The sequence below is a fragment of the Benincasa hispida genome, chromosome 12 (assembly GCF_009727055.1).
Source record: "Benincasa hispida cultivar B227 chromosome 12, ASM972705v1, whole genome shotgun sequence".
In the NCBI taxonomy this organism is placed as follows: domain Eukaryota; kingdom Viridiplantae; phylum Streptophyta; class Magnoliopsida; order Cucurbitales; family Cucurbitaceae; genus Benincasa; species Benincasa hispida.
The window spans coordinates 57,825,553-57,836,951 of NC_052360.1; the positions used below are offsets into that span (position 1 = coordinate 57,825,553).

At 31.1% G+C, this 11,399-nt stretch overlaps 1 protein-coding gene across 1 annotated transcript; it reads left to right on the forward strand.

The window, feature by feature from the left end:
• The first annotated feature begins 7,021 nt into the window (after nt 1-7,021).
• On the forward strand, nt 7,022-8,635 carry LOC120068199 (probable aspartic proteinase GIP2). Its single transcript, XM_039019910.1, has one exon. It carries the CDS (start codon nt 7,154-7,156, stop codon nt 8,396-8,398), a length of 1,245 nt encoding a protein of 414 aa, XP_038875838.1. The 5' UTR covers nt 7,022-7,153; the 3' UTR covers nt 8,399-8,635.
• Nucleotides 8,636-11,399: the final 2,764 nt, after the last annotated feature.

The window sequence follows — 11,399 nt, forward strand, 5'->3', positions numbered from 1 at the left end:
ATAAAATCTACATAGTAAGCCGTATTTGTAGTGTCACCAGGATAAGGTATCCAGCCTTATCCATCTACTACAGATTGTTTAGGTTATCACTTAAACGTGATCCACCTGTATGTCTCCACATACATGTTTAAGTTTCATAAAATAATCTTGAATCTTAGTTTATTGGATTGATTTAATGCAGTCTAAACATTCATAAAATACCTTTTATTTTATTTAATATATAATTTATTTTTACAAACTACCAAATACACTCGATTTAGGATATTAACTCCAACAATTTCAAATATATAATGGGCATCTAAGGGGAAGTATTATAAATAGATAATAGATGCCCATTAGATGCACATGCTTAGTATCTATTAACCATGTGTCATGCCCCCATTTCTTTGTTGTCTATGTGTCTCAACATTACCTATTATTAGTGTCAATGTAATCCACCTTCTACTTGCCAAATTACCCATAAATAGTGGCATTTGGTGGGTTTTAGAACACATACATTGGGCAAATTTCATGAAAATTGGAGAAAATGGAGAATTTAGAGAAATTTCTTATTTTATATTTTGCTAATTTATTTTATTTTTTTATTATGTTTAATTTATTTTAATATTTATTATTATTATTATATTTGTTTTAGTATTATATCTTATTGGTATCCGTATTCTCGTTGTGTTCCCCAAGTTCACTACAGATTACAATTTACATTGAATATCAAATTTTTTTTCTTCATTAAAGAAATAAATATAGAAAAATGGATAGGTGTGGAGCTTTAGGGTGTACATGGGTTGGGTCGGATTAGGTTATGAGGTTTTTGGATACCAACGGAAAAAGAATCCGAGAGTCTCCAAGTTTAACCCAACCCTTGGTTATCGGGTTGTTATTATTGTATTTAATTAATTTAAAATATAAATTTATCTACATTATAGGTTTAATAACTAAAATTTCATAAAAGTCAAAGTTACAAACTTTAATAAAGATAAATTTTCCTAAAAGAAAAATATTAAAAATTCGTAAACTTATCAATTCTAAAAGGAGTGTGTGTGCGTATGTGTAGTTCAAGGTGGGTTGGGTTGGATGTCAATCTGAAGAAAAAAAAAAGTTTATTTCATCTCGAGATCCAAACTCTCCCATGTGTTTAATTTGGATTGGATTGGATCAATCTAAAAAAAAAAAAAAAAGTTTATTCATCCCGATACTCAACCCAACCCAACAAAAATAGAAAAAAGAAATCAACTAAACTCAACTCTTATCGTTTAGGTTGGATAATCTGGTCATTTGAGCACCTTTAGTACAAACAAGCTATATTTTCTCATTAAAATGTCATTTGACCCAACTTTTAGGTATAAAGATAAATAGACTTTTGCTATTCAAGAACACTAGTCCAATACAATGATGTTCTCACACTTGCACCAATATCTATTAATTAACTAAACATAATTATGAAATTCAATTTCAATTTTAAAGTGAAACTTAATCAACTATAATTCTTTTAATTACTTTAAATTAATTAATAGACATTAACATTAAAGATAAAAAAGTGAGTATTTAATAAAAAATAGGGGTTAAAAATGTAAATATTGAAACTTAGAAACTAAATTGAAACAAAATTTAAATATCAAAAGTGAAATTGTAACATTTTGAAACCTAAAGACTAAATTGAAACCAAACTCAAAATATAAGAATTAAATATGTAACTTTTTGAAACCTAGAGGCTAAATAGAAATTAGACTCAAAATCTAAAGTTCTGTTTTTAAAAACATGGGCCAAATGACATTTTGAAGGTGAAATATTAGTCACATGTCATCCTTGATTTCGATCTTTATTTTCTAAGATTTATAAATAAGATTATACAATTTTGTATATTAAAAAAATATTCTACAATATAGATCAATATGAACCTAATTTTGGTAACTGTCGTATTTTACATTTTATGAGGTAATCCTCATTTAAAAAAACACATAAAAAACATGATTGGTTCTTTAAAGTCAATTTTCGAATGACGTGATAAATTTTGTTTGTTTGTTTCATTTCATTTTTTGAGTTCCATCCTACCGGTCCATAGCATCTTCAAAAAGATCAATAATTGATAATATAGAAGACTAAATAATAATTTTTGGGACAGAATTGTGACAATGGAACATAATAGAAAAACGGATGTATTAATATAATAACTAAAATTATAAAAATTAGATAATATGAAATTTTGAGTGAAATTTTAAAGTAGATTTACTCACCAATATGTGTTATTTCAAGATCCACTAAATGTCATTATTTACAGGCAAAGTGTCACGATATGATTTTACATGGACACCAAACATCCCTAGTTAATTTAAAATTTTGTAAATGATGTAATTTTCATCGTCTAACAAATTTTCATTTAAAAATTTGTAAGAATAAATATTCTTATATGTTTTTGAATAATTATATAACATATGTTTAATAGAAGATTGATAATTTCCAAAGAAAATCAATATTAGAGTTTCTTTTCTTTTCAATTTTATATATTTTGTTAGAATGATTCAACAATCAATCTTGTACATCGTATGAGTTTAATTTTTGTGATTTTCTTTGAAATTATGGCGTTCTTTTAAAATTTTCACTTTCTCTAAATTAGTTGATGGATTAGTGAAAATGAACCGTAATGTTTGCTAATACATATAATAAAATGCCACTTTACATTAGAAACTAAAAATAATTGAAAATTGAAAATATTGATTAAAAAAGAAGAGGGAAAAAGGAGAAAGAGAATATAATTTTGTAATTATTATTTTTTAATTTTAAATCTCATGTTAACATTTAAAATGGTAATAATAAATTATTAAGGGCCTCTTAGATCTATTTTCAACAAATGGGAATGAAAAGATATATTTCCTTAAAAATTAAAGGCACCTATTGTTTAAAACTTATGAAATATAAAGGTAATTTTTCCCAATAAAAAATAGATTTGGTAACCCAAAACAAGAGTCCTTTTTATTATTTCTAAAAATTGTATACCGTTTTCAGAAATATTTTATGTAAAATGAGAAACAAAAAAATTTACAAAATACTCATGTTCTCAAAAACTATGAACAATAAATACAAAAGAATAAACTTCAATATTACCAAATGAACCCTCTTCGTCTTTCCATGACTCATGTATGATATCCAAATTTTAAAATTAGTCAATTAATTAGACTATTACTATTTAGTATCGATGTTTATATAACATAATAAAAGGTAAATGTCTCACATCTTTCTTCAAAAGAAAAAAAAACATTCAATGAGATTTCAAGCCTAAGCCAAAGGAGTAAAGTAGTCGGAAGTGAGTTAAATTAAAATAGAAGGACGAAGAGTTGGATGACTTTAAAAATTGAGTATATTTTAGGATGAGACCATGTTAGATATGGATTGAAAATTGCAACATATGAAATAACAATGATGATTTTAATAACTCGAACTAATTTTTTAGAATCAAGAAATGATAAAGTACTTTTTTTAAGTAAGGTTTGACTTAATTATATTTGGTTTTAAATATACATATACACACTTAGATATTTTTAGAGCAAATTTCAAATATAAAAGATTTTGTTTAAATCGTGACCTTTTTAGTGGTTCTCTATTACCCAATATATATATATGTGTATGGAAAGGGTTGCTACAAAGGAATATCCTTAAAAGAATATGCTTTTTGTGAGAATAATGTTCATTCAAGGATGATCACACAGTGAAAAAGATGCACTATTAGTCTAAGGCATATACTATAAAGACAATTACATTACAAATACTATTTGACCAAAAAAAAATCAGTAAAGCAAAGAGATTTAATGAAATAAAAAATCAAAGGAGAAAAACTCTAGGAATTAGCAAAAGAATGTTTATTATGATTTAAAAGTCTCAATACAACATATTTTTGGAGTATTTAAGCTACCTAATCAAACTAAACTGACCAACAAGGAACTAAAGCAAAATCACAAAATAAATCTTACATGGTAAACTACATTTAAGACTACTTACAAAGTCATGTTCACACTTGATTTGTTTATATATTATTCTAATCAATTGGTATATCACGTTTACTTAATAAGTAAAGTTCTAGGAAAGACTATCTTTTTCGTCTTTGAACTTTTAAAATATACATTTTTAGTTATCGAGTTTTTGAAAATATGTATATTTAGTTGTTAAATTTACAAAAGGTACATTTTTAATACTTGAGTTTTTTTTAAAATAGGCTTTAAAGATCACTACAATACATTTATGTCATTGTTTAAATTAAAAATGAAATTTTAAAAAAATTATCTCTTCTTTCTAAAATTATCTTTAAATTATATTTCTAATTCAAAATGCTATATAATTATTTAAAATAATAAAAATTACTTTAAAGACCTTTTGAATTTATTATAAGAAACTTGGTACTAAAGAAATATATTTTAAAAACTCAAATGACCAAATACAACTATTCGGTAAAAGTTGGACATTAAACATGTATGTCTTGACCAAAAATACATATTTTTTAAAATTCAAAGACTAAAAAGATAATTTTTCATATATATTTTTTTAATTTTTTTCCCATCATGGACATAACTCAATTAACATAAAACTTATACTATCGATCACACCTCTCGAGTCTCGAGGTCAGAGATTCACTTTTCCACCCCATATTGTGAAAAAGATGGTTTTTTTTTTTTTTTTTTTTATTTTTTATTTACCAACAACCCTTTATAATGGTAATTAGTGGAATCTACTAAATTAGGTTTAGTAGGTTTAGATTGAATAGCTAAAAGTTAAACTCTAAGAAAGTGTTTAGGGCATTAACTTGAGTTGAGTTGAATTGGGGTCTTAACTCAATTCAATGTAGGGCCTACCAATTTCACAAATCGATGTTAAATAACTCAATTCCACTAACTTCAACAGTGTTTACTACTTTAGTTTGTACATTTATCAAGAAACTTTACTTTTTCCTCTTTCTCTCTCCCTCCCCTCGCTTCAATGTTTCTAATGACTCTACCCACATGCTCCAACAACCACCGCGCTAACTCTAGTAATCATCTGTGGTGATCAACTTTGATGGTCACCTCTGAAACCTAACTTTGACAATAACCACCATTGGCAACTATTGTTGCCTTACTTTGGCGACATACTTCAATGACCACCTCCCACGACCAAACTCTAACAACCACCTTCAACAACGACCATCTTTAGTGATTACTCCGGTGCAGACTAGCTCCAACAATCATCTCCCGAGACTACCTTCTACATCCAATTTTATGCGACTATCACTTCAAACGACCAAGTTTGATGATTACCCCTGGTGACTAGCTTTGACCACTAGCTTCATCGATATTTGCAATCACTAATTTTAATGACCAACTCATTCGATCATATACTAAAAGAAAAAAAAAGGTACTTGGTCGATGAAAGTGTTTATACAAAATTGAAATGATTAATTCATAATGTTTAATATTCGTCTTATATAGTAATTTATACCCTCATGACTTTACTTTTGGTTTCATCCAAAAGGCCTCATACCATTAGTGATAGTTGTTCTCCCCTATATACTTACGATAATCCTTTCATTTAATTGAGTAGGGTTTTGATCGAGAAATTTGTATGGATAGCCCCTACTTGAGGGACTACTTGAAATTTGGCCTTCTGCTTATGTCAACCGTGTGAGAAAATATCGTTTTAACCCCAAAACGCATATGAGGCCAGAGCAATCTGAATTTCTTGCTCTTTCCTCTCATTCCTCTCGCTCCTTCATCTCATTTCCCAATTCACGTTGCTCTCTTTCATTTTTTCCTTAATTTTCCCCAATTTTGAATTCTTCCCCGCTCTACTTCCTTTAGCTTCTTCCCCATCAATTTTGTACTTTTTTCATTTGAGTTTTTTTTTCCCTTCATTTGAATTCTCACCCTCACTTCTTCCTCTTGTTTCTTAGTCTCACTCTAGCTTCTTCCTTTCGTTTTGATTCACACTCCAACTTACATCTTTGAGTCGAGAAGAAGAAGAAGACATCTACATAAACAGAAGAAATCACCGAAAAATGAGGGTAACTGAAGAAAAGAGGGTGGGAAAGAAATCTTTCTAGAAAAATAGAAAAAAAAGGAGTGACATAAACATAAATCGGTAGAAAAGAAAAAAGGGAAATCGCTAAAAAATAAAGGGTGTCATAAATAGAAGAAATCACTTAAACAGAAAAAGAGGAAAAAATGAAGAGAGAAAAAATTGGAAAAAAAAAAAGAAAAAAATTTGCAAAAGAGAGAAGGAAGAAGGAAGAATGGTTAAAGTGATAAATTCACAGGGTGACGACATCAACAAAAAGGTTAAAAAAATCGAGCAAATTGAAAAGTGATGCCAAATTTCGAGATGGCCCTTGTGCAAAGTTTCCATTTTGATCACCTATCCCAACACTAACATACATACATAATAAACTCTAACCTATACTTTGATATAGAATCCCCTAAAAAGCCCTAAACCCCTCGATGATCTACTTTCTTTGTGTGCATATTACTCATAAATTGCACTAACACAAACCTATAATGTAATTTTGTTATATGTATGAAATAAGAGTATTTTGTCTATCTCAAGTGCAATAATTATATGTAAAAAAAATGTAAAAAACATATGTGAATGTTTTAAGTTGACATCTCAATTATGTGTTAAAAATATATGTGCAATTGAAAGGTTAACCAAAAATTTATACAAACAAAAATAACCACAAGAAAATCAATACTTTTTTAGATTACAAAAAATGCACCGAACATCTCCTAACCTCTAACTTAATAATTTAGCTATGCCCCACAAATACATATTTTCAAACTTCACAAACATATTAACTCCATATTTCATAACTCAACCCAACTTCTTACAAAAACTCCTAAATCAGAAATACATATTTGGCACATGTATTTTGTTAAAAACCATTCACCTAAAATTTGGGCAAAGAAGATAGACGTAAAAAGATTGCAAATTCATTTCCACCTCAGCATCCCATCGTTTTTCTTTATTAAAAAAAAAAATTATATCCATAAATTTTATAAATATATTCTCTTAAACAAACTCCTCCACCTGGCCCTTATCCAAAATTTTCCTCTTCCAAAAATCTTCACTCCTTCTCTCTCTCTCTTTAACCTATTCCCAATCCGCGGCGAATCTCCGCCGATCTGTACCAGAAATTTCCATGGCTGGTACCCATTCTCCCTTTCTTCTTCTTCTTCTTCTCTGTTTCTTAACCCTCTTCCATGGCTCAACCTTCTCTCTAGTCATTCCACTCACCAAAGATTCCGTCACCAATCACTATTTGGCCACTGTCTACCATGGCTCTCCGATTAAGCCTCTCCATCTCGCCGTCGATCTCGGCGGCCAGTCTCTCTGGATGGCCTGTGGTGCATCTTCTTCCAGCCGCTCGATTCCCAGCCGCTCCATTCAGTGTATTGCGGCCACTGGTGGGGGTAGATCTGGGTCTGTTGGCGGCGTGTGTGATGTAATCGCTCGGAATCCGTTTGGGGATTTGGAAGGGAAGGCGGTTCTGGTCGAGGATACGGTAGCCTTGAGGTCTTTGGATCGGTCAACGGCGGCGGTAATTGTTGCTCTTCATTCTTGTGCTCCGAGGTTTCTTTTACAAGGTTTGGCGAAATCTGTTAAAGGGATTTTAGGGCTTGGTCGGAATCAAATCTCGCTTCCGGCTCAGATCGCGACGGAGCTCGGTTCTCACCGCCGGTTTTCTATCTGTCTTTCGTCGACGAACGGCGTCGTTTTTCCGGATAGTGGAAGTCAAGACTCTGTTTATGGATCTGAGATTTCGAGTTCTTTGACTTACACGCCGATTTTGACTAAGAAAATCGACGCCTCGCAGTCGCCGGAGTATTTCATCAACGTAAAAGCCATTAAAGTCGACGGCAACCGCCTCGATCTGAATAAGTCGTTGCTCGATTTAGACGGCGGAGGCGACGGAGGAGGCGGAGGGACAAGATTAAGCACGGTTGTTCCTTACACTGCCTTAGAGAGTTCAATCTTTAACTCTCTGATTGCGGCTTTCAGGGCGGCAGCGGCAGCGATGAACATGAAAGAAGTAGCGCCGGTAGCGCTGTTTGAGGCATGTTTTGAATCGGAAAACATGGAGATGACGGCAACAGGGCCAAAAGTGCCGGAGATTGAACTGATTTTGCAGAGCGAGATGGTGGGATGGAAAATCAATGGAAGAAATTCAATGGTGAAGGTTAACGATGAAGCTTTCTGTTTAGGGTTTGTTGATGGTGGATTGAAGCCGAGAAACGCCATCGTTTTGGGAGGGTATCAAATGGAGGATATCGTTCTTGATTTCGACATGGGAACTTCCATGCTCGGATTTAGTTCCTCTTTGTTGCAGAGGAAGAGATCTTGCTCGGAATTCTCGCCGGAAAATTTACTGAAAAGAACAGGATGATTTGGGAATGATGAAACTGAAATTAGGGGTAAAATTTTGAGGGTCCTTTTTTTAAATTTGGAAATTAGGATATTGCTGTGTACTATGGGAGGATATATTTTTTTTTTCCCTTTTTTGGGGCAATATTTTGAGATCTGTATGTTATTTTTCTAGTTCCAGCATACTTTTTTTTTTCTTTTTGTTATGACTTGTGATAATTAACTTAAAAGAATTATAATCGAGATCTAATTTTTGTTATTTATTATTATTATTTTTTAGTTGTTTTGTGGATTTGAATCAAGAATCATCTCTTATCTTCTTGGTTTCTCTTTTTTCTTTCTTAATTGAAAATGTTTTTTTTTTTTTTTTTAATAATGGATATGTGGTGTGGTTTATAGATTTTCGAATATAACAGTTGGGCAATAAATTTTTCTACAAGTGCTTTTCAAAAGATAAAGACATTATTATTATTATTATTATATTACTGCAAACATGATGTTTTTGAAAGAATGACAAAATTGCTTTCAATTATTTCAAAATCAAAATCAGTCCTAAAAATATACACGAGTGCTAAACCAATTTACAATCATCTAAAATTTATCATACTAGTTGAGTTAAACATGCTTCTTCTCCGAGTAATTTCAAAATGAGCATAATTGAATTGACATCGTGTATGTATTGTCTCTAACTCACGTATTAAAAAAATTATTTTAAAACAAGAATATATATATATGCAGATCTTCACTCTATATTTTTAAAGATAAAATATTGCTTTTAAATTTATATCAAATCCACTTCATCCATCGTACATTTTTTAGATTAAAAATTGTTTTAGTTGAATATTTTAGAATTTGTTCAAATTTAATCTTCTTACTTTCAAATATTTCAATTTTAATTTATGTATTTTCAATAAATTTTAATGTTTTCGAAATTAATTTTTATCGAAGTTAGTTACTAAGTGGACGAAACTAGAACAATACTTTATTAATTTTCATTTCATATTTGGGAGAAAATAGTAACCTTGGTTAGGTGAGTATGGTGTGAAACTCTGAATATAAATACTAACTAAGGTTAGAATAGTAACCATGGTTAGGTGAAGGGTAGTAAATGGAGTTTGGTGGCATTAGATATTTAAAAAGAAAACCAAGGAGTGACGTAAGAAAGCATCTTTGTTAGACTATTAGAGGATGCCCTTTGTGGAAAAAAAAAAAAAAAAAAAGGAATGAAAATGAAAAGCCAGTAGCCTTGGTCCTAACATGTTAAAAGGAAGTTTGCAAGGGCAAAATAGGGAAATTGGAAAAAAATGAAAGGATAAGAATGGACGTGGCATTGTACGGAAGTGATAAAATATAAGTAGTTCAGTGCTTATCAAAATGCAGTGCCAGGCCAAGTCCTAGCGTCACATCCTCTTATTAAACCTTCTCTCCCATTATTCATCACTCAATTCTTTTTTTTTTTTCCTTTTTTTTTTTTTTTAATTCTTCTTCTGGAATTATATTTTTCTCTTATTAAAAATACCAAAGATATTTGGTTTATGTCTACATGAAACAAAAACATTGTGTTGGGCCTTTTTAGTATAGCAATTGCATTGTGTTGGGCCTTTTTAGTATAGCAATTGCAAGAGGGAGAATGAACCTCCAATCTCCAAAGAGGAATATTATGTCAATTGTCCTTGAGATAAATTATGTTAGATTGTGATATTGGCAATTCTTGTTTAAGGTCGGTTCATTCTCCTACAATGGGTGTTTGTTAGAATGCCTCCCAACATGTGTGTTTTCTGACTGTCTTATGTTTTTGTCAAGATACAGATTCTGTAGATCTTTTGTTTTCTTATTAAGAAGATTATGGCATTTTATTTTCTTTTTATGAGTTTCCTTTTCTGCCAGCTTCAAAATATTTTGTTAGGGTTGTCTTTTGCATTCTACCGTGTGTATTTAAGGGTGGTCTTTGTGTTTACTATGGTTTACGCATTCGATTCTAAAAAGACAATTAATGTTGCTGTTGTATTTAAGGTTGAGTTGTATCACAAGTTGTGTATCCTTCTCGATGAAGGTTATGCGTTCTTATCTCATCAGTCCTCATCCAGAGAACAGAATTGAGTTCACAATAAGTTGAGAGAGATTCTCTGAATTAGGGGGAGCCTAAGTTTCTAGAGTGGAATGATCTTCACTAAAAAAAAAAAAAAGATAAACTATTTAGAAGTACTTGTAGTTTGGCAGATTTTAAGATTTATTGGAAGGGAGTCCCAATTTAAGAGGAGCCTAAGTGTTATTTCACAAGAAGTTGAGTTTGAAGTATGTCATTCTTATTGCATGTTTCAACAGATAATTACAACGTTGTTGTTGAATGAGAAATTTTAGACCAATCATAAATTATCACGCCATTACCAAATTAATGACAAAATTACAATCATCAAATTTGAGAACAATTAAAAGTTGACAGGTGTCCCAAATTGAAGTTTAAGACATAAATTAGTGAATCTGAATGAGGCCACGTGCTTTCATCATGACCATTAGATTGAATAAAATTAATTTGGTCCAATTTGATATTATAATTTGGGCTAAAGTCCAATGGGTTTAATTTGGCCCAAATGCCAAAATAGGTCTAAATCCAACTAATCGAACCCAAGGGCTAGGTCCATGTTGGGCTATTAAAAAAAAAAAACTTAACTTTGAGTTGAAGGCCGCAAGAGAGGCGAGGAAGCTTTGGTTGTTGGAATTAGATGAATGGAGGCTATAAACATATGAGAATGCCAAAATCTACAAGGAACGAACAAAGCGTTGGCATGATCAATGCATCCGTAAGAAAAATTTTGAAATTGGCCAAAAAGTTTTATTATTTAACTCTCGACTGCATCTTTTTCCAGGAAAGCTGAAATCGCATTGGTCAGGACCATTCATCATCAAAGAAGTCTACCTGCATGGAGCGGTAGAATTAATTAGTGAAGATGAGTCCAACACATTCAAAGTGAATGGACAAAGGATCAAGCCTTAATATGGAAGGGATTTCAATCACGAAAAAA

What these genes read in the sequence shown, in the direction of transcription:
- LOC120068199 (XM_039019910.1), top strand. Translation starts at nt 7,154, where the DNA reads ATGGCTGGTACCCATTCTCCCTTTCTTCTTCTTCTTCTTCTCTGTTTC.